General features: G+C 42.3%; 1 protein-coding gene across 3 annotated transcripts in view; it reads right to left on the reverse strand.

Moving 5' to 3' along the window:
* The window catches only part of FECH (ferrochelatase), a 38,644-nt gene that overhangs the window by 2,537 nt on the left and 11,518 nt on the right, over positions 1-24,589 (reverse strand). For 2 of the 3 annotated variants that reach the window (XM_003914411.5, XM_009192790.4), the window contains exons 3-10: positions 22,610-22,729; positions 21,149-21,297; positions 15,964-16,098; positions 12,399-12,505; positions 8,683-8,781; positions 4,027-4,134; positions 3,446-3,610; positions 462-521 (exon numbers count right to left, since the gene is read on the reverse strand). In XM_003914411.5, coding sequence (XP_003914460.1) covers positions 462-521; positions 3,446-3,610; positions 4,027-4,134; positions 8,683-8,781; positions 12,399-12,505; positions 15,964-16,098; positions 21,149-21,297; positions 22,610-22,729 — 943 coding nt within the window. The remainder of the gene's footprint in view (positions 1-461; positions 522-3,445; positions 3,611-4,026; positions 4,135-8,682; positions 8,782-12,398; positions 12,506-15,963; positions 16,099-21,148; positions 21,298-22,609; positions 22,730-24,589) is intronic. The other variant, XM_009192791.4, reaches the window with a different exon arrangement.

The raw sequence follows: 24,589 nt of genomic DNA on the forward strand, positions 1-24,589 counted from the left end.
ACAGACAAGAGGCAAAGAGGCATGAGAAGCACAGGGTCTGTTCGTCTGCCATGCCCCCTCCTCCAGCTGCCCAGGTCAGCACTCTGGCTTGGGGTTTCTTTTCATCCGAGTGGTGAGCCCTTTGAACCAAATTCTACAGCATCTTCCTTTCCTGAGAATCCTCAGCTTAGAGAAAGTTAAAACAGAGATTTCAGGAAATGAAAACCTCTTACCCCACCCACTAGGCCTTTTCTCTGGAAAGCAGGTTTTAAATCAGACATAGTTATAGGTGGGTAGAAATCAGAAAATTGGGGCTATCTGAAGGAAAAAAGACTGAGCAGATAAGGAATTCGATTTTATTTTTGTAATTAATTGGAACTCCAAATGTTCTAATATGTGAGAAAAACCAATATTCTGCAAGAGTTTCTCAGAGGATTACTCTCTGGTATGTTCTACTAAAACGGTTGTAACACTGTAGATACCTTAGAGAACAATGGATTTCCATTAAGAGACTCAGCTCTTCTGATGTTTTCAACTCCACACTGAATCAAATGAGAAAAGGGAGGAAAAACACAGACATACTTTATTTTTCTTTTTTTTTCAAAGAAACTGCTACAAAAAAATAAATACACACAGACACACACATACAATTCAAAGTCTGACTTCAACTGTTCACAGACTGCTCATTAATGAAAAACAGTCACGGGGTAGGGCTGTATGTTGATTCTGTTATCATAAATTATTCCTCAATTCTTATGTCCTTCCCCTTCCCGTTACCGTCCTACAGGTGGTTTGTTTGCAAATCCTTTTCGTGGTTACACTTGATGAAATTCTCAAGCAATTTAAATCTGTTTGCCATTCTTTTTTTATTCTCTTTTACTAGTGCATAATTTTACAGACTCTAAGTAGAATGTTGCTTTAAATATAGTTTCATACTTGTTTTGATCCCAAGTGCCAAAATGAAGTAAATTAACTTATTGACTATAAAATGTATATTGGACCTACACTGGATCCAATTCAGAGTTGGGTTTAAATATATATATATATATACACACACACACACATATATATACACACACACACATATATATACACACATACACACACACACACACACACACATATTTTTTGAGATGGAGTCTTGCTCTGTCACCCAGGCTGGAGTGCAGTGGCGCGATCTTGGCTCACTGCAACCTCTGACTCCCGGGTTCAACGGAGTCCTTTCTCAGCCTCTTGAGTAGCTGAGATTACAGGTACCCACTACCATGCCTGGCTAATTTTTGTATTTTTGGTAGAGGCAGGGTTTCACCATGTTGGCCAGGCTGGTCTTGAACTCCTGACCTCAAATGATCCACCCGCCTCAGCCTCCCAAAGGGCTGGGATTACACGTGTGAGCCACCAAGTCTGGCCTGAAATATATTCTTATGGAGAAAAATCTAAAGGAAAACAATGGGAGGATTGTTTCAGTACCATCCCTACTCCTGGCTCCAAAAATATCCACTGCCTAATAACTGAAAACAATCTAATCATGATTTACTCAGGTAGTTAGGATTCTTCTCTCTCCCTTTTCTTCGGATAGCTTTTCAGTTACTTGATATTTTTTATTTATCTATTTATTTATTTATTCATTTATTGAGAGGGAGTTTCGGTCTGTTGCCCAGGCTGGAGTGCAGTAGTGCAATCTCAGCTCATTGCAACCTCCACCTTCCAGATTCAAGTGATTTTCCTGCCTCAGCCTCCCGAGTAGCTGGGATTACAGGCACGTACCATCACGCTTGGCTAAGTTTTGTATTTTAGTACAGATGGGGCTTCGCCATGTTGGTCAGGCTTGTCTCAAACTCCTGACCTCAGGTGACCCACCTGCTTCAGCCTCCCAAAGTGCTCAGATTACAGGTGTGAACCACCACAGCTGGCCTCAGTTACTTGATCTTTCAGATTAGCATTAACATCAGGAGACTGGCATGGGAAAAACATTGAGATTCAGCAAACACATGGATCTGAACTGAAGAGGCTATATTCTCAAACTTCATATAAAAGTCAGTTACAACAGAATAACCAGTGTTGGTGAAGGGCATTCTCCAACAATGTTGATGGGAGAGTCGTCAGCAATACACTAACTAGAAAAATATATATCAACACTGAAATTCCGTGTGCACCTGAAGTCCCAGCCACTCAGGAAGCCGAGGAGAGGATCACCTAAGCCCGGGATTTTGAGGCTGCAGGGAGCTATGACTGTGCCACTGCACTGCAGCCTGGTTGAGAGAGCCAGATTTCATCTCTAAGCAAATTTATAAAATCATAACAAATTTAAAATAAAAAATTGTTTTCCAAATATATTGGTATAAACTATATTTTCACTGAAGTTTTAGCAAGTTCACAATTAGCCAGCTCATGGAGAGATACAGAAGGCATCTTTAAACAAAATCCATAGACAATGTTGCAACCACTTCTTAGCCAATTACAACTTGCCTGCAAATCCTGTGTCAGAACCACTGACAAGAAACTTAGGTGCTCCCTAACTTCACCCACGTCTGATTGATGTCCAGCATAGAAATTCAAATTCCATGGGGGTCGGGTGTTGGCTCAAGTTCTGCCCCACCCACTCTCCCCCCTGCCCTCCACCTGCTGCCCAGTCCCAGAGAGGGTGAAGTCTCCCGCAGGCTGGGCCTCCATCTATCACACATGGGGGACCAGGGCCAGAAACTCTGGCAGAGAGGGAGAAAAGGGTTTCTTGGGTCCCAATGCTTCCACACTTCCCATAAAAATAAAGCTATAAATTCGACATAGGTTTTAGGCCGGCTCTCAAAAGGCAGGACATAGATGAACAATAGTTTTTCTCCATCCTGCATGACAATTCACATCCATCTCATATTACAGGACACCAAAGATGGTATTTGTTATTTCAGTAATCAGATTGATCACAACACGGCAGCAAACAGCTAATTAAGTGAGTGCATAAAAGAGGCCAAGGAAATCACACCACACATTGCTTCCACGTTCATTTCACGCTCTTCTCTTAAATGACAATGACTCCTATATGCCTTGACACCCAACAAGAAGCCATGTAATAGCCCTGAGTAAAGGTCACTATTAGGCAAAGAAAAGAAATTATAAAACAATAAAATGTTTTCCTTTGGAATTAGTGAGAAGTATATTTCTTTTTTCTTAAAGAAGTGTAGTTGTTATTACTTTCGAGTAGCCCAGTAACTCAAACAAAATGATGTCAGCCACAGTGATCCCTGGGGCACCTGGTTTAAGGAAAGCACAGGTTTCCCCTTCTACTGCATGGAATTAACTCAATGTGTTGAGATTATTACTCAGATGAATTATTATTCAGGAGAATGAGGACACCGTACATGCAAACAAATACAGTAAACAATATTTTGAATGACACATTAGTTAGTTGCAGAGAAAATTTCCTTTTAAAACAAGTCATGATGGGATAAAGGCAGATGGGTGCATTTACCTCCTTGGCTAAAACTTGAGAGTACTCGATGTCCAGCTCATACAGCGTTTCAATATGGTCACTGGTAAATGCTATCGGAACCAAGAGGATATTCTTCCTCCCCCTCTCACAAAGCCCTTTGATAGATTCGTCTGTTTGAGGACCCAACCAGGGCATTGGACCAACCTATGCAAAAGGTAGACGAATGTGTAAGTGGGCCATGCCTCCTGATGGTCTGTAGTACCCGTTTGCCCCCCTGGGCACACGCACTGCCCACTGGGGGCAAGAGCCACTCTTTACACCTGCTTGAATGGATTTTGATATTTTCACATGGAAACTTGAATCCTAGTAGTTGCCTCAATATAAATAAATAACAGTTTCTGTCATTGCAGCTAAAAGTAAAATATTAAACCAACGGAACCCCACAAGTCACTTGATTTCCCCTTCTATCTTACTCACTTGCAGATTCTTTCTGCCCACGGTGAGCCTTCAGGTTATGGAAGAGCCTGTCTATGTGTAAGAGCCAAGTCTAACCATTTTACAACTCATAAAATAAATTTTACCAAAAGAGCTGGCTGCCCGCCAGTGTGGAAGCCACCTACCTTGGATTGCCACACCAGTCGGTAGGGGTTGCAGTACCCCAGCCTTTCCATGACATTTTGGACAGTGGCGCTTACCTCCTGAGGATATGGGTCGCCTCTGTTGACCACCTGCAGTGGAGACACAATGGGTGTTCAGTCATTAACACTGGGAAGGCCCCGAGAGCCTCTGACTATGTGCTGACATGGTGTGAGCGCTGGAACAAAGTCTTCCCTTTCTGTCTCCGGCACCAATGATGACATGGTCTGAGTTCAATCACCAAACTTCCTTAGTTCCACTTCGTCATCAGCCAAAGAAAAACACCGCACTCAAGCATCTCTAACGTCCCTAAGAGGGTGGAGAATTCTATGTTCCATGTTATTCATGGGAGACTCACAAGATCTAACTAAGGAGGATGGTTCTCTCTCCCTCATCTGAAATACGAAGATGACACAGAAAAGCTGGGCGGGATGGGAACTTCTACCTGCTGGTCATGTGAGTAGCTGATTTCACAACAGGAACTGAAAGAGTGCTGCATGGACAATGTACAGAACGGCTGGATTTACAGTAAACCCTGGTGGAATTAGAGGAGGAAAGCAGCAGCACATCAGTGCAGGTTACGGGCACCTCCAAGAGTATGACCCACACCTTCCACTTCCTCTCTCCCCACCCTTCCTGCAACAATGGACAACAGGCAAACACTCTGTGCACAGCAAATGTTTCATACACGATCCCTTGTTAATACCTTTGAGAATTTTCAATGCAAATTTTAATGCTTTAAACATTCACTGTGTACTGACTCCCTAGCCCTCACCTGGCTTTATTTTCTTCTATAACATCTATTACATACTCATCTACCATACCATTTTCGTATGTATTATGTTTATTACCTTTTCTCCCTACTCTCTGCAGTCAAAGATTTTTCTGTTTTCTTCATTCCCATACCCTATGATATGGCTGGAAACAGTGACTGGAATATAGCAGGTGCTCAAAGAATACTGGTGAAATGAAGTATACTGACAGGTCGGGCACAGTCGCTCATGCCTGTAATCCCAGCACTTTGGGAGGCCGAGGCGGGCTGATTGCCTGAGGTCAGGAGTTCGAGACCAGCCTGACCAACATGGTGAAACCCTGTCTGTACTAAAAATACAAAAATTAGCCGGGTGGGGTGGCACACACCTGTAATTCCAGCTACTCGGGAGGCTGAGGCAGAAGAATTGCTTGAACCCAGGAGGCAAAGGTTGCAGTGAGCCAAGATTGCCCCATTGCACTCCAGCCTGGGCGACAGAGCAAGACTCCATTTCAAAAAAAAACAATTACATATATACACTGACAAACTATTTTATGATTATTACTACTGGTCTGTTTAAAAGCCATGGGAGGCATCAATGTAGAAGGAATGAAGGAAACACAAAGTTGCCAATAGGACAGCAATGCAGTAATTGCTACAAACATGATCTACCCATGGATGCTAAGATTAGGGGCAAAGTATAAGGAATAACCGAATCTCTATATTGTCTCAAAGTATCTCCTCCCAGATATTTTTAATTACAAAGAGAAAAATAGTAATTTTAGGATGGATCAACACAGCAGACACGCCCTTAAACAAGGGACCAGGGATCACACATCACCAGTAGAAAAGCACATTGACATCACAGACCCCCGGGTGTGATGCACAGAGCAAGGCCCCACACCCCTGTGGGTTCTTGCCAATGATGCATAACCGCAATCTAATCATGAGAAAACTTCAGACAAACCCAGATGGAGGGACGTCCCACAAAACAACTGACATCCTAAAAATGACTCCTCAAAAATATCAACGTGTGGCGGGGCGTGGTGCCTCACACCTATAATCTCAGTGCTTCGGGAGGCTGAGGTGGGTGGATCACCTGGGCCCAGGAGGTCGAGACCAGTCTGGGCAACATGGCGAAACCCTGTCTCTTCAAAAACTACTAATATTAGCCAGGTGTGGTGGTGTGCGCCTGTAGTCCGAGCCACTCAGGAGGCTGAGGTGAGAGGCTCACCCAAGTCTGGTAGGTTGAGGCTGCAGTGAGTCGTGACTGCACCACAGCACTCCAGCCTGAGTGACAGAGTGAGATCCTGTACCAAAAATAAATAAATAAACAAATAAAATCAAGATGATGAAAGAGAAGCCAAGTATCAGGACTGTCACAGATTGGAGGGTGCTGAGGAAAGCCCACAGCCACATGCAGTGTGGGACCCTGGACTGGGTCCTGGGAGTGAAAAAGGACATTTTTGGAAACACAAGTGACATCCACATGAAGCCTGGAGTGCAGTTAGTAGTATTGTGCCAGTGCTGGTTTCTCAGTGTCGGTAGCTGTACAATGGCTGTGTAAGATGTTAACACTGGTCTATGTCCCGGTAGCTGTACAATGGCTGTGTAAGATGTTAACACCGGTCTCAGTGCCGGTAGCGGTACAATGGCTGTGTAAGATGTTAACACCGGCCCCCAGTGTGCCAGAAGCGTACAATGGCTGTGTAAGATGTTAACGCCCCAGTGCCGGGTAGCTGTACAACGGCTGTGTGGATGCGTTAACACCGGTCTCAGTGCCGGTAGCGGTACAATGGCTGTGTAAGATGTTAACACCGGTCTCAGTGCCGGTAGCTGTACAATGGCTGTGTAAGATGTTAACACCGGTCTCAGTGCCGGTAGCTGTACAATGGCTGTGTAAGATGTTAATACCGGGAGAGGCTGAGTAGAGGGTAACTCTGCACTCTCCTCACCAGTTTTCTGTAAGTCTAAAAATTTCTTCAAAATAAAAAGTTTAAAAAGTTGTCAGAAGTGAACGTAGGGGAAGAGAAGAGTGTGCTAGATCATTGTTCTTTCTCACCTCTCCAACCGTCCTCCCCATACCTGATTTATCTTTATGACATCAGGGCATTTCCCGGTCCCACAAGGAGGCTCGACCAACAAAATAACCTGGCGGCCCCGTGCTCTGCCCCCAGGTGAAAGAATAAGGAAGCGAGGGAGGGTGAGAGGAGGCAAGGCAGCACCTGGAGTCCCCACATACAAAAATGGGTTTCAGCTGGGCACAGTGGCTCATGCCTGTGATCCCAGCACTTTGGGAGGCCAAGGTGAGTGGATCACTTGAGGTTGAGACCAACCTGGGCAACATGGTGAAACCCTGTCTCTACTAAAAATACAAAATTTAGCCAGCCGCGGTGGTGTGTGCCTGTGGTCCCAGGTACTCAAGAGGCTGTGGCAGGAGAATCGCTTGAACCCAGGAGGTGGAGGCTACAGTGAGCTGTGATCGCACCACTGCACTCCAGCCTGGGCAACAGAGCGAGACCCCCTCTCAGACAAACAAACAAACAAACAAACAAACAAATGTGTTTGCTCTGGGCTGGTTCAAGAGCTTCCCTTCTGGCATCTCAGGCGAAGTCTCACCTTACATAGGATGAGGCGGCAGGAGGATGGACATGTGAAAAGGACTGTATGACACCAGAAAAGGAAAAGCAAACCCATTAAAATAGGCCGGCTTCCAGAAGAAAGGAATTTATCTCCAGGGCCTCCTACCACCCGCCCACAGCAGAGAAAATGAGTAGAGGATCTGCAAGGGCTTGGCCCTAGTGGCCACCAGGGGGCGGTAAGGGACCCAGTTACAAGTGTGGCCCAGACACTGAGGCTGGCTCCATTCCCGACGTTGTTAAAACCTCAATCACACCTATGAAGATGTAATTATCCACCTCTCTGGCTTGGAAAGCACTGGTTTTAGGATACAATGCCAGTTCTGAGCAGATGAAACTGGTTACTTATTCCAAGCACTTCTCATTCTTGTTTCCAACAATACAACAGCTATGGCACAGATTGTAGCATCTGGATGAATAGCCTAGAGTAATATGATGAACTAAGGAGCAGCCAGACCCCAACTTGATCCTCTATATTCACTTGCAAAAATGTGGTCCCTGCGTCTTAGCAAACTGCAATGGCTGCCTGGAATTCAAACAGCCCCTAACAAGTCCATCCAAAAGCATGGGACTGAGAGCGCTTTGTCTGAATGGAGACCCTCCCACTCAACACACAGAAACGTCAAGCTGAGCTCTGCCGACAGGGCAGGCAAAAGCAGCCTTCTCTTAACTGTCCCACTTATTAGAAAGTCTTATATATGAATATATCTTCAAGTTATCGTTTTAAAGAAAAGAGGCGCCAGGTGTGGTGGGGCTCACACCTGTAATCCCCGCACTTTGGAAGGCCTGGGTGGATCACCTAAGGTCAGGAGTTCGAGACCAGCCTGGCCAACATGGTGAAACCCAGTCTCTACTAAAAATATAAAAAATTAGCCAGGCATGGTTGTGGGTGCCTGTAATCCTAGCTACTTGGGAGGCTGAGGCAAGATAATTGCTTGAGCCCAGGAGGCGGAGGTTGCAGTGAGCCGAGATTGCGCCACTGCCCTCCAGCCTGGGCAACACAGCAAGACTCTGTTTCAAAAAAGAAAAGAAAAGAGGAAAAGATCTACTTACATTATTATAATTTGGATTCATTGTTATGAGGTTTTAAGAAGTGAGGCTAGTTAAGTTAGCACCAAGTCTGAGATTTGAGAATTCATTCTTGCACTGGGCTTAGGACATAATGGAAGCTGGACCCATTTCACACATTTAGCAAATGAAATCACCCAATCCTCTGTCACTAGGTCATCCAAGAAAATGTTCGTACTTACAGACATCGGCAGTGAGTGAGCAGAAAACAGAATGACCACCTCGCTTCTCTTCTCAAGTGGAAAACGGTCCAGTTCCTTTAGAATATGATCTGCAAAGCACTGAGGGAGTAATAAGAAAGGAGGATAAAGAGGAAGGGGAGAAAGAAATGGAAGGAAAAAGAAAATATTTTTAAAATGAAGCCTACACCAAAAATCTCAGAGCAACCCTCAAAAAATCAGAACTCTCTTTTTTAAAAAATTGCAAACAGTCCAGCCTCTCAGCATTGGTTTATCATCAAAATGGATCATAACGGTTTCAGGGGCCTAGGGAATTTGCTGGGAAACTTCTAAAGCTCGCTAATGGCTCACTGCAAATGCGGGCTGTGGATCTGCTTCCCCTCGGGAAGGACAGGGCACGCTTCCAGATGGAAAGGAAACACAGATGGGAAGGAGAAGTTGTTTTAAGACCTCTCATTTGCTCTGTTAGCAGGAAAACAGCTTACAGGGTCTTTCTAAAGCCTCCTTAGTTTGGCTTTCAGGCATACCCCATTAAATACATTAGTCAGGAATAGTAGGGAAATAAGAAAATACTGTTCTATTTTTATAACATTTTCTTCTGAGCCTCGTATCCCCATCAAGTTAAGTTTTATAAAAACCTTCACAACAACAGATGATAGGTGATACCCACCCATTAAATTCACAGAGTGAGGAAAGATGTGGTAAACTTAGGGGCTCATTCAGTCACATCTGTGGAACTTGGGAAAGAACATGGTTCCTGCCTCTCCCTCCAAACCTCTGTCTACCAGACCAGGGAGCTCCCTTCGTCTAGCCGGCACTTTGATTCACATCGATAGGTGCTGAAATACCAGAACTGAAGGGGCTTTCTTTCATCTTATACTTTAATCATTCTCTGTCATTTAGCTTATAAAAAATGCTACAAAAGACACAAATGGGTCAACTGACAAAATCAGAATATGAATGTAGATTAAGTAAAAGTTTAAATATTGATGTTAAATTTACTGAAGTTGAATGTTGTACTGTGGTTATGTAAGAGAATATTCCTGATTTTAGAAAACACACATTTAAGTGTTTAGGTGTAGAGGATGATGATATATGCATAACTTATTCTCAAAAGGGTCAGAAAAAAATCATGTATATACAAACACAGAGACACACACATACATACACACACAGGGCATGTGAATGATAAAGCAAGTAGGAGATACATGTTAATAACACATCAATAGGCCAGACGCAGTGGCTCACGCCAGTAATCCCAGCACTTTAGGAAGCCAAGGCGGGAGGATTGCTGGAGCCCAGAAGTTCAAGACCAGCCTGGGCAACATGGAAAGACCTAATCTCCACAACATTTTTAAAAATTAGCAGGGCATAATGGCACATGCCTGTGGTCAGCTACTCAGGAGGCTGAGGCAGGAGGATCACTTGAGCCCCGGAGGTTAAGGCTGCAGTGAGCTATGATCCTTCCACTCAACTCCAGCCTGGGCAAGAGAGTGAAACCCTGTCTCGAAATACTAATAACACAGTAACATAGGTAAAAGAGTAGATGAGAGTTCCTTATACTGTTCTTAATCTTGTAACTTTTCTGCATATCTCAAATTATTTCCCAATTGTCCTTTGTAACTTTTTAAAAACTATAAAGGACAATTGATCAGAAACATGTAAATCTGCACTTGTTGGTATTTTGATATATCAGTGGTCAGCGAAAACTATGGGATAAGCAAACTATTCCCTAATAAATATTGAGATATTATAATCTTTCCAGAACTCTTGAAATTTGGCAAATAAATATCCTAAGGCATAAAATGGTACCTAAAGTTCAGTTCCCTTTTCAGAATTTATAATGCAAATTCTCAGTAAATGTGATAGGATTAGATACAAACAAAACCAATATTTTCTGGTCTTTGCAGTGTTTGGAAACTAAGGATGCTCAGAAAGGATTATTTTTGGGCCTCAGCCTAGATAAGGAGGCCCACTGCAAGGTTTATACAGGAGTCTAGAACATAAATTTGCCCCAATGAATCCAACAGCTAGATAAATACCAATATTAGAGAAAACAGTAATAAAATGGCTATTTGGAGCAATCACTACCTATGCCAAGTAGAAATGTGGATTCGAAACAGAATTTGTAGTTTTAAACCATATTTTTTGTTTTAGTTTAGGGTTTTGTTTTCTGGTTTCCAAAAATGTCATATCATATCCAAAGCTTAGTGCTTTTCTTTTCTTGGCTTGCAAAGCTGCAAGTAAAAACACAAATCATACGGCCTGCAACAGCCTCTAAGCCGTCTTCAAAACTGAGGCGCCATGGGCAAGGAGAAGTGCTATTTAAATCACCTAAAACCCGTCTGCGGTATTTTCCAGGCGCAACCTCTCTGCAGAATGAAAGAGGCACCGAGCCTCTCAGAGCCTTCAATCACACCATCTAGGAGGGCGGATAAATGCCTCTAAAATTCCCTTTCATTTTATGAACAGAGACTTCCTCAGTTAAGAGACCTTTCCATCGTTCTGCTTCCCCCCTTTTCAAAGGGCTGAATTTTAATGCAAATCTAATTACTCACTTGATCAGGGCAGGCAGATGCTGTGCAGATCCCTCCATTCCCTGCTACCACATGTCAATGCTGACCTGAAACCCCCCTCCTTTCCAATCGCAGGCCTCCCAGAGCAAAACCCAGGCCGCTGGTGCTTCAGGCAGTACTGGCTGGACCCAGCAACACAGCCGTCAATGGTGCACACAGAGACCACAACTACACCCACCCCTAAGGGTAAGCTCCTTCACTTTTTACTTAAAATTGGATTTCAACCCAAGTGTTAACTCTTTATATGCCTAAGGAACACTGCTCTGGGGAGAGCTGGCCTGATTTCAATGATGTCTAGCACCATCTAGTGGTCACAGATTTAAGTGATACCAGGCTTCTAAAGCTGTTAGTAGGGTTTTTTGCCAAGAGTCAGAAAAGGTTCAGGGAGTGAAAAATAAAATGGATAAAATCTAAATGACTTAATATTTCCCCTACCTAAAATAACTCAAAAGCAGAAACTTCTACTAGCAGAACAAAATTATATTTGCCTAATTTAGGGCAATATTTTACCAATTGCCCTCTCATTTTTGACAGGCAGAAAAGAATATAGTAACATCAGTTCAAAGCTATTAACTTTAGAACTGTAATTTTAATTTATTCTCCTAAAATCAAGCATCTGTTAATAAAAATATTATATATATATAAATTGTACAGAAGAAATATGAAATTTAATATGTAAAACCTTCTCTATTGGAACGTTCAATTTATTTTCATGTCTCAGAAAATGTAGATATATTACTTTTACATTTTTAAAATCTTTTGACATTTTAAAGGATTTAGAAAATAGAAAATTTAATTCGTTGGTCAGTCATTCAGCCTACAAATGCGAGTTAACTGAAACACCATGCACAATCTTTAATGCTCTTCGGGTCATAGGAAACACAAAACTCAAAATATTGTTCTGTTATGGTTTGGGACTAATAGCATTAATCTGAAGAAAGAAGACTCTAATCATTTTAATCTTTAAATGTATTTTCTCTTTTCATAATAAATCAAGAATATAATACTTTTATTTAATCTCTAACACACAGTTTAAGCAAAGGAACAGTAAGGCTCAGAAGGACATCCACAAACCCAGAAGGGACAAGAAGCTGATACACACTAGATGCTGGGGTGACAGGCAGCTGACAATTACTGGCTTACCTGGATGAGGAGGTGATGTGTGGGCCACCTGTCAATAGTGCTCCACTTCATCGTGGGCTTCCGTCCCACTTGATTATAGTACCTGTAAATGGCATTTAAGCTGCTGCCTGAAATATACAGAGGCCACTTAGTAGATGCATTTTGATTATGGTGAAAATAAAAAACAGACTCGTAAAGGTAGTATATATAAGTTCAAAGCAGGTAACTGCTTCTATACTGAATCAGTCTAATTACAATCATTTCAATACTCTAAAATGCATATAGATTTAACTACCCTGCAAATGAAGATCACTAAAAAGCAATCAATTTCAATGGACTTTCAAAGATTATTGATGTCAGTTCTAGTGAAAAACAAGATGACTGTAGTGTTATGAAATATAAGCAGTCATATTTGCAGGGACCAAGTCTTACAATTGAAAGTATGTTGGCCAGGCGCAGTGGCTCACGCCTGTAATCCCAGTACTTTGGGAGGCCGAGGCTGGTGGATCACCTGAGGTCGGGAGTTTGACACCTGCCTGACTAACATGGAGAGAGCCTGTCTCTACTAAAAAATACAAAATTAGCCAAGTCTGATAGTACACTTGTAATCCCAGCTACTCGGGAGGCTGAGGTAGGAGAATCGCTTGAACCCAGGAGGCGGAGGTTGCGGTGAGCCAAGATCACGCCATTGCACTCCAGCCTGGGCAACAAGAGCGAAACTCCGTCACACACACAAAAAAAAAAGTATGTTATTTTTTTTTTCAGTTACAAAGGTTATCAATCCCATTATAGGAAACGTATGGGATGGGGAAGAAAGGAAAAAAGAAACTGACCATTATCCCAGCATGCTAATTACAGTCATTGTTTTACTCTAATATGGTTTTTTTCTTTATAGATGTTTTGTTTTACAAAGTTGTAATTTTTAATACATATGCAATTCTGCATGCTGAGTATTTTGAGCATCTTTACTTAATATTAAGAGATAAATATTTTCCATGTTACGATAAAAGCTTTGTAACTATTGTTTGTTTGTTTGTGAGGCGGAGTTTTGCTCTTGTTGCCCAGGCTGGAGTGCAATGGCACGATCTCGACTCACTGCAACCTCTACCTCTCAGGTTCAAGTGATTCTCCTGCCTCAGCCTCCTGAGTAGCTGGGATTACAGGTATGTTCCACCATGCCCAGCTAATTTTGTATTTTTAGTAGAGACAGGGTTTCTCCATGTTGGTCAGGCTGGTCTCGAACTCCCAACCTCAGGTAATTGGCCCGCCTGGGTCTCCCAAAGTGCTGGGATTACAGGAGTAAGCCACCGCACCCAGCATAACTATTGTTATTAATGGCCTCATGATAAGGAGAGAAAATTATTGAGGTTCCTGTGAGCTCTCATTCCCTAGAATAAGGTAAATGGACACCAAATCGCTACAAGTAATCTAATAAACTTATATTCTATAAGAGAGAGATGGAAATCATGAAAATTCAAAGCCAAAACGAAGGCAGATGGTGTCAACCCAATGCAACCTTTTCCTGTCTAGGGGAGTTAGCATTGGGGTCACACCCGAATCCTATGAAACCAAGTCTAACACACAGCCTCTTCCTCAATCTTAACAAAGGGCAAGTCCCAAAACATTTCTATGCTTTCCATCACCAACCCACTGGGCTCTCTAACTATAAGAACTATTAGTTAGGTTTCCAATTTAAAATGTTAGGAGAGAGCATATTTTAAATCACATATACTCTCAGACTAAGACTCAACTTCCAAAACGATAAACAGGTTCAATTTTGGTGAGTAGCATACAGAAGAATTCAAATGGACTCCATTCAAGGTTCAAAAACAATCTCTCCAGAAATCAAAAAGTTGTCACCACCATATTCACATTACAGACCACACTTCACAGGTGGATATCATTTTCATATGTGCAAGAGGGCATCTGGACATATGTGTAAGGGAGCATCTGGCATTAGCTCTTTCAGGTTGTGTGGAAACATTCAACAAACAATCCAAAGAAGTCATTAAGAAGGAGAAAAATGTGACTGAGAAATTCGTTTGTGATGAAGACATACACTGGCTCTGCCACAATAGTGCATGTCTAAAAGATCCAACAGATAAACAGCACCTGAGTGGCCTCGAAGAATTCATGTACTTCCCTAAGCCTTCCACAACTTGGATAGATGGATGTACCTGTCCTTCTATGAGATACACTCAAGGAAAAGTAAGCATATGCTGAAGGTGTGCATACACTGTCACTTGTCAGAGCCAGCCCTGAAATACAAATCATAGTCAATCTCCTGTCATGTAAATAACAAACTTCTTAATTTATCTAATTGTGAGAGCAGCCATTTACATATTGAGGTGTATTTCTTAAAACAAGGCAAAAGTAGAGCTTAAAAATTCATAAAATCTGACTCCTTCTCCAGTAACATATGACCAGACATTTTGAAGTTGTAGTGGTGCATTTCAAAAAGAAAAATAGTAATTCAGGCCGAGTGCGGTGGCTCACGCCTGTAATCCCAGCGCTTTAGAGGCTGAGGCGGGTGGATCACTTGCGGCCAGGAGTTTGAGAAGAGCCTGGCCAACATGGTGAAACCCATCTCTACCAAAAATACACAAATCAGCTGAGTGTGATGGTGCGTGCCTGTAATCCCAGCTACTCGGGAGACTGAGGCAGGAGAATCGCTTGAACCCTGGAGATGGAGGTTGCAATGACAGAGCGAGACTCTGTCTCAGAAAAAAAAGAAAGAAAAGAAATGATAATTCCAACCCTTGAGGGTATCTGAGAACTCAGGCATTTTAATGGGTTCTCTGAACAAATATTTAAGGCACATAACAAGCTTTGACTTTTTTCAATAGCCTTTTGATTCTCCTTATGCTTATAGAAATGATAAACATTAATATCCGAAAGCTATTTGGGACTAAGAATGTGCTGACCTCAGTCCTTGCAAGGGAATGCAAACAAATGTATCTGTGGGTGACAGCAGCAGCTTTGCCTACAATGAATGATACAGAGATTGCCAAACACCGATTATTCCCCAGCTCCAGTTACATATACAGAAAACAACAAGTAGTAACATTTTCCAAAATCAAGAACACAGAAAATTTTGCAAAGGGAACCCCAAACTGGGCTTTAGTTTTACCAGCAACCAACTCATAACTGAAGCACAACAACAGCAATAAAATACCAGTATTTCCCATGTTGTATGGGCAACTTTGCTTTCAAAATGCAGTTACAATCTTTGCTACATCAGTAAGAAAATCTGGGTAGCCATAAAAAGGTTTATCACACAAACCTAAAAAGAGCCTTAAGGTTCACTACGGATCCATGACGCAATGGCATTAAAGCACTGAACACTTACAGCTACTGCCTACCACCCACCATTTGTAATTCCCAGCCAAGTGGCCAATAATTCAAGGGACAGATGGACCATGAGATTTCAAATGGACTGACCTGAACTCTCGTGTTTAAAGAAGACAGGTTGAATTTGCCATTCAAATTGCAAATGATTCGTCCTTCCCTCCAGTAGTACTTACACTCCTTGGTTATTTTTGCCAGCACCGTATCTACCTTTCTACTGGCAGAGAGATGCCCTTACCTGTGGTGGAGCAGCTGTACTGTGGATACTGTGTGAAAGCAATAGCCCTTTCTAGGCCATCTCTCTCCATCTCCTCAATTGCTTCTTCTGTTAAAGGATGGACGTACCGAAATCCAATATAGTATTTGTGAGGGGCTATTAGGAAGCACACGTGGAAAGGAGAAAGTGTTAATCTTTATATAGATTCCTCAGAGTCACCGAACATAATGCAATGCCCAGAACAAAGAACAGTTCATGTAATTTCCTATGGCACTGATGGTGGAGGCAAGTTTAGCATATTCCTTGGATCGTATCCACTCTTCAGCTGGTATGTGGACTTTTAATCACAATTTTCTGGGATCAGCACCCCACCCACACATCTTTACTGCACAGTGGTTTTTAAAACTCAAACTTCTCTTCCTAATTCTCTGTTCTTGGCTGGCCTAAGAAAGTCTCAAGAGAAAGGAGGAAAAAACAACACTGATTCTAAAATATAACTTCCTCTTACATACCAGATACTATGGTAGACACTGGGCATTATTTTTTTAATTTTTTTTTTTTTTTTTTTTGAGACAGAGTCTCCCTCTGTCACCCAAGCTGGAGTGCAGTGGCTCGATCTTGGCTCACTGCAAGCTCTGCCTCCTGGGTTCACACCATTCTCCTGCCTCAGCCTCTTGAGTAGCTGGGACTACAGGCGCCCACCACCATGCCTGGCTAATTTTTTGTATTTTTAGTAGAGACGGGGTTTCACCATGTTAGGTAGGATGGTCTCGATCTCCTGACCTTGTGATCCGCCCGCCTTGGCCTCCCAAAGTGTTGAGATTACAGGCGTGACCCACCGCGCCCGGCCATATTTTTTCAATCATTTAAACCTGATTTTTCAGATAAGGAAACAGAGACTCTGAAGGTTAACTGAACTACCCAAAGTCATACCTTGCAGGTGGTCGAGCTGGAATTAGAGCCTGGGTCTCCTGACCCATGCTTCTCACTCCTCCCAGAAGCCCCCTCACCCGGCTCCTATTACCCAGTTCCCTGAAACCCCAGGCCAACTCATTTATACATAAAAAAAGAAAGAGTTCTTGGATATGTAAAAAAATTCATTGATAACAAATGATTAAAATGATTCTCCTCATTACACATATAAAACAGTGCTTAATTTGGAGGTGCCACGTGGGATTGAAAGCCATCGTTCTTGGTACCTAAATGGCCCATGCCTGATGCATATCCTCGTGTTCTTTCCCTGTCCCTTCCCTGTCCTTTCACTAATACCCTCCTCTATCTTCTTTATCCTCCCGCATCTTCCTTTCCTATGGTTCAAAAACATCCACACCACATAATTGCTTAAGCATGTATAAAGTCATAAAACTACAAGTTTCCTAAACTTACTTTGTCTTGTTTCCTTGTCTTTTCATAGGATTACATATAACTTACACTCAGGGATGACAGTGAGAATCAGTACATGAATGTCAGGTAATAATAAGACCATGATAATGTTACTGTCCAAAGCATTAGCAGGGGCTGCAACTATGAATGTGACATAAATTGCCACAAGAAACATTTAGGTTAAAGTGAAGGAAAAGACGGGAGTTTATCTCATTTAAACATAGATATATACAAGGATGACATTCCTCCTAACTTGACCCAGAGAACTATGAGCCAATGGAACACATTCCCAAGGGAGAAGCAGAATGCCGTTAGGCGAGAGAAGCACATGTGCGCACAGAAAGGCTGGTTGGACTCAGTAGTCTCTGGTTGGGGACTGCAAAAGAGAGGAAGGAAGTAAAACTGAATCATTTTTAGTGCTCTGTCCATTTTCAGGCCACGAATTTCATGCTGCCTTGCATGAAATGATCACTAGCAATTAAAATATATCAGAGGACATGATCCCATAAGCAAACTCCAAATGACTTAATTGTTCAAAGATTATGTGCTTTGTGCTAAAAACTGCCAACTATTACAATACCATCAAAATCCTTGAAGCAACTCTTGGTGATCTGAGCTGAGGTTTAGCAAGCAAGTGGAAACTGTTTTCGAATCTACTTTGAAACAATACAATGATCAGAATGACATCCCCAGTGCTGCAGGTCAACTAGCTTCTCACATTTTCTTTTCACCTGTCCAGTATCTGAAGATTACAGTCTAAATGCCTGGAGTCTGGGAGTGCCTCAAATCGTGCACACTAAGAGGTAGAGGGGCTGCCCTTGCAGATAAAGACACAGCAGGTGGCCACATTTTAAAGTGAGACAGAGGAAAATACCCTAGAAAGAACTGATAATGTTTTCTAAACGCTTTCTAAAGACAACCTGTAAACACATATTGTAGAAAAAGCGGCAATGTACTCTCCAACTGGGCATATCCTGAAGAACCAACAAACAGTATTCACGGAGGCCCCTTGTCCACCAGGGTGGGTTTCACACAGAGGCTGGCTGTCCCTGGAAGGATGCAGGGACGGGAAGGAGCATCTCTGATGTTAACCAGCGCCACATCTCATGGGCACATCTGGCCGGAGTGAGCCCAAAACACATCACTCACTGGCCTAGCCTAGGTACCCTCAGAGCAGCCGTCTAATGTAAACAGTCTTCAGCAAGAACTACTAAAAGATAGAGAAACTAGATTTTTAAACAGCAAAACTTCACTAATTTAGCATATACAATAGTTCAAATGTCCGATTTGTACATGATTTTTTGAAAGAAAAGTTTGAAATACGTAGCAAATGCTTCTTAATTTGTATCAGATCATGAACCCTGTGCTAATCATGAATTAAAAAGCTCATGTATATTGAATTTTTGTCATGTTAATGCCTTTCAGGATTATCTCATTTAATTTTCACAAGGATCTAGGAGTTGGGTTCTATTACCATCCCCATTTTCTAGCTGAGGCTTAGTGAAGTAAGTAAACTGCCTGAACCACAGCAGGGAAGCCAGCACCATCAGAGAAAAGAACCTATACTCCAGCCACACTGCATCCGGTAAAGAACAGAATTATTTCATGAGTCACTAAAAGCAGTTACAAGCCAAACGGTTAAACTACAATTTGTATAGCGTATTTGAGATTTAAACTTTCCATCACATGATTACACTTCTCATCTATTTCCGTATCTATTCTCTACATTTCTGCAATGCAACTACATGAAACCACTTCCTGATACAACTCACTGTCTTAGTTAACTGGTCAATTCTATGAAACCAGTGCAAGTCTCAAAATGTCCACACTGGCTACCAAGCAACAACCACTTCCCTAAAAAATGACAGCATGAAACGTGTTTATCTGTTTGCAATTAATCACATTTTCTGGCCTAAAGAGAATTTTTCTTAATAGAAATAAATGAATAGACATAGTTCAAAAGTAAACTTTACAACTGTATAGGAAAGAAAGGATCAGAAGGGAGGAGAAAGGAGAAGGAGATGGAGAGGTACCCCCAACAGCCTCGCCACAGAGACAGGAGGTGGCGGGAAGGATGCCCTTCTGTCTATTCCTTTTTCAAGTCTGACAACTCTACCAGGACTTCAACTCCTGGGCTCACGCAATCCTTCTGCCTCAGCCTCCCAAACAGCTGGGGTGTGCCCCATCCCCATGCTTACTAGCGCTCTTTATAATGATGGGTACTACAGTAACATAAAAACAGGAAAAATGGGAACCTTTCTGCCTCCTCTTCCCACTGAAGACACCATAGCAATTGCAAATCTGGTTCATAATAAACCTTTTTTTTTTTTTTTTTTTTGAGACAGGGTCTCACTCTGTTGCCCAGGCTGGAGTGCAATGGCGTGATCGTGGCTCACTGTAGCTTCAACCTCCCTGGCTCAAGCGATCCCTCCACCTTAGCCTCACAAATAGCGGGGCCTCCAGGCGCGTGCCACCATGCCTGACTAATTTTTGTTGTTGTGCTTGTTGTTGTGTGTGTGTGTGTAGACAGAGTTTCACCATGTTGCTCAGGCTGGTCTTGAACTCCTGGGCTCAAGCGATCCACCCGCCTTGGCCTCCCAAAGTGCTGGGATTACAGGCATGAGCCACCACGCCAGGCCCACAAGAAATCTTTGATCAGGATAAACTGTTAATGACTGGAGTTTGTTCTCTATCAAGTAGGTGTGAATGGAGGGCTGACATTTTAAAGGTGCACTGCGGCATGCACGGAGAAACTGCATAAGAAATGCCCTTGAGCCACAGCTGAAAGCAGGAAGCAAGCCAAATATGCAGAAGCACAGTTGAACGATTTTCCATGTGAGGTGATCTGAGAAGGGGCCAGGACCTTTTGTTATTTTGTGCCATGGGAACCAGTGGATTCTGAGAGCAGCTGGAGTGGACGCTTGCTCAGTGATGTCGGGAAAGAGTGAAATGCTCCTTTTGGAGCTGTTCTCCTTGAGGGTTCCCAGTGTCACACACCTATCCTGATCCCAAAGCTCTAAGATATATTTGCAATGAATGTAATTCATGTGTCCTAAGATGTACATGTTTTTGGTTTTAACATTTCTCATATCAGTCCAGTCTACAATAGATGGTGTCTTAAAATTAACTGATAGTGCTTTTGTGTCTTAGTATTATACAAAAACAGGCTGTCCTGCAATCAATTGTGTCTTCAATGTGTTTAATACGGCATTTTTACTTCATCCATGCATTTAGTGGTTCATTCTGCACACTATTATTCTGGATAGAGGTTCTCAGATGTGCACAATCCTCTTTTTGGTGCCACATCCAACGAGGACCTTCAATACCTTATTATGGTGGTATCCTGAGAGCTGACAGCATCACTGCAAGTTGCTTAGTGTCTTGTGGCTTCCATGATAGCTAGCTAATACTGCTCTAAATATTCTAATTAGCTATCCAACCAGAAAGAAAAGGCAATAGCAGCAGACTCAATTTATTTCTCAAAGATTTCTTTCCAGCATAATGATATATGCATCTTTTATTTGTGGTATGTTGCTTATGCCTTATACTCTACCTCAACTTAACAAACATCTCGAACTTCCTTTTGAAACTCATGTCCCAAATCCTTAGGTTTTTTTCACTTGTAATGTAAGAAGTCATAGCAAAGGCTAAAGGTCAAGGGATAATGCCTGGAGACCTAAATTAAATGACCATGTATTATGTAGAAACACCACAAATCGCGTTGCCAGTACATATGAAGCATTTAGCTTCTACTACTGTTTTGAATTTCATAACTACTTTGAAAGAACTAATCTAGTTACATGTTAATGAAGAAACACCATACCTGTGTTGGGGGACAATTCATCCAGCAGCTTCACCATGCCCTCTCCCTGCTTGGAAGTCCATATCTTGATGGGGGACCCGCCTCCAATCCTGCGGTACTGCTCTTGAATCTTGGGGGTTCGACGTTTGGCGATGAATGGTGCCAGCTTACTAAATCATTTAACACACAGGTAAGTGGATTTTATTCCACCTTAGCAACCTGAGAAATGTTTTCTACTCAATAAAAAAAAAAAAATAAGCAAAATTTTAGAGAGCCTAACAAGATTAAGCCTTTAAAATAGAAGCTTGAGGTCATTGACAATAGCCAGCTGTCTTGTTGTAGATTATGGAGCTAAAGCTAGACCCGCTCTGAGGAATACCCAGCTGTGCTCCACAAGTTGTTCCAGTAGCACACTCTGAAGATTCAGGACGCACAACACCCACGCAGAGAACCCTGGATGTGTGCTAGCTACTAGAGTAACACATTTTGATCCCACACCTAACGAGAACTAGGATATAAGACAAAGGCAGTATACATTTCTCTTAATTTAAAAAATAAAGTCTATTAATCTTATAGATACACTTGCATATAGGAGCAAAGATGTATGCACAAGACTATTCACTATATTCACTGCAATCCTGTAAACAACCTAATTGTCCAACATGAAGCACGGATTAAACAAATGAAGTTACAGCCATATCATGCAATTCTAAAGAGTAATCAAAAAATGAGTCAGACCTATATATCGATATAATGTTATGAAACAAGATACAGTGTTAAGTTTAAAAAAAAAAAAAGGAAAGTTTCAAATATAGTACCTAAGTACCTTCACATTTGTGTAACAAAGTGGGGGAGGGTGTGTGTGTGTGTGCGTATGTATGTCTGTACTTGGATATGCACAGACTATTTCTGGATGTAACAGAGTTGACCTCCAGGTGAGTAACTGGGGCTGCAAGGGGAAAGGGACATTTGCCTTTTACTGTAATTACTTTTATACTATTTGTAGTTATCACATGCATGTATTAATTTTTCATTACAAAAATCTATTTTGAAAGAAAAAGGAGAGAAGGAAGAAGGGAAAGAAGGATGAAAGGAAAAGAAGGGCAGCAACAATCCATATTTATAGTACAAATGAATAATAATCATTGCTTCCCTGACTGTTAATCAGCCGTTAAGTGCCAAGGACAAATACATCTTTAAAAATCTTTAAAGGTGCTTAGGCTATGTCAAGTAAACTGCAATTTCTAGGGCTCTGGGGAGCAAAGGGCTCAAGGAGAATCCTCACTAACTTATTTGCTCTCTCCCCCTGAAATTTTCTGATATCATATCCTTCCGATATCCAATAGAAAACAATGCTGCTGCTTTAACCATTACCAGATACGCATTAAAACAATTTACTGGTTTGAAACTACAGAATTGAGAGACGCATGTCAATGCAGTGCCAAGGTTATAATCAAGTCGAGGTGTTTATATGGATCTCACTTCTGAATAGGAAGCGTCATGAGGTCTCGGTCCAAGAAGAGTCTCAGAAGGAAGTCGTGAACATCTCCGAGGGTTTCGGGGCCTCCCATGTTTAGCATTAATATTCCAGTTTTGGGCTTCCTACATAAAATAAAATACAATGGTTGATTTGTCACACTTCTTATTTTCTTCCAGGTGGAATCTTGGTTCAGCCAGCAACTGTTATCTAACCTGTTCCGTACAAAGGTAAATACTACGGCTCTTTTCACTGCCATCACACGGATACCTATTCAGGGACATCTGTGGCCTCCAGTTCCTCATGGTCCCAGCTCAGACGCGGACCTTTGTCTTTTGGCTTAATCCATGATATCAGTCTTCACTCAGCTGGAAATGTTTCCCTTTTAAAGTCTCAGCCTGAACAGAGATCGAATCTTTAGGGACTGGGAGTCAAGGTAGAAGTCTAAAATTGTCCTGAGGCTAAAGCATTTGTACATGTGAATGCCATGCGAATACAGAGGTTACCCGACCTCTCCCAACTTCAGGTTTCCTCATCTGGAAAACACAGCACCCACCACCTACTCAAAATGCTGTTTTGAGAATTCAGTGGTAACAGCTTCAGTCACTTAGCAAGTGCAGGCACATGGTAAGTTCAACTCTACACAGAGCAGGGTTCCCCCCTAATTTTAAACCTCCACAGTCTAACACCAGCCCATCCCCACTCTTGCATCTGCTCCTGTCTCTTTAGTCAATGATTAAATTAAATGAGTACTGACTGAAATTTTTTTTTACATTTTATTGTATTTTTGAAATGGAGTCTCACTCTGTCACCCAGGCTGGAGTGCAGAGGTACGATCTCAGCTCACTACAACCTCCGCCTCCCAGATTTAAACAATTCTCCTGCCTCAGCCTCCTAAGTAGCTGGGATTACAGGCACCCGGGCTAATTTTTGTATTTTTAGTAGAGATGGCATTTTGCCATGTTGGCCAGGCTGGTCTCAAAATCCTGACCTCAGGAACCGGCCTCAGCCTCCGAAAGTGCTGGGATTACAGGCACGGGCCACCATACCAGGACTGACTGAAGTTATTGCTTGCTCCTCTGCTTCCTTCTCTAGGACCTCCCTCTATTCCTTCACCCGTGGCTCCTGTTATGATAAACTTCTCCTCTCCATCCTGCATGTAAATTCACTGCTAGATAATTCCTCCAAGAACCGGTGCTAACATTCAAATTAGTCCCAGGCTAGAGAATCAACCACTGAATGAGCAGGAAGAAGCAAAAAGAAAGCAGAGCTCTATAACAAGTTTTAGGTCAAGCAGTTTCTGGAAACTTAAAAAAACAAAGTACTAGGCAAAAATGTAAACCTAAAATCCAGATCAAGCTCCGGAGTCAACACAGCCCAAAGTGAGCCAGGCCAGGAGCTCTCCACTCCTAAGCCCCGCCAGAGAGCAAGGCGAAGCCGGAGCAGGACCAGGTGCCTCTGGTACGCTGGCAGGAGCCATCAGAAGACCTTGTGTGTCCCCATGAACGGGTAGCCATGGGATGGCAATAACTGGGGAACTAAAGAACACGGAGCATTTCTTCCATTCATTCATCTTTTTTTCATTTTTAAAAATTGAGATATAACTCACATACCATAAAATTCACCATAATCTGAACAATTCAGAGGTTTCTAATCCATAAGGAAGGGCAGGAAACCACCACAACTATCTAACTCCAGGACCTCTGTACCCCACAAAGAATCTTTGTATCCATTAAAGCCACTCCCCATTCCCTCCCTTCTCACCCCTGGCAGCTACTAATCTCCTTTCTGGGTCTATAGATTTGCCTATTCAGGACATTTCTGGGTCTATAGATTTGCCTATTCATGTCAGAGCATGAATCAGTACACTTCACTCCTCTTTATTGCTAAATAATATTTCATTATACGGTTGTACCCTCTATCCACTTTCAATAAAGCAGCTGAAAAATAACCAGCCTGAAGTTTATCTAAACACCGTTATTACG

The sequence above is a fragment of the Papio anubis genome, chromosome 19, assembly GCF_008728515.1.
Source record: "Papio anubis isolate 15944 chromosome 19, Panubis1.0, whole genome shotgun sequence".
NCBI classification, from domain to species: Eukaryota; Metazoa; Chordata; class Mammalia; order Primates; family Cercopithecidae; genus Papio; species Papio anubis.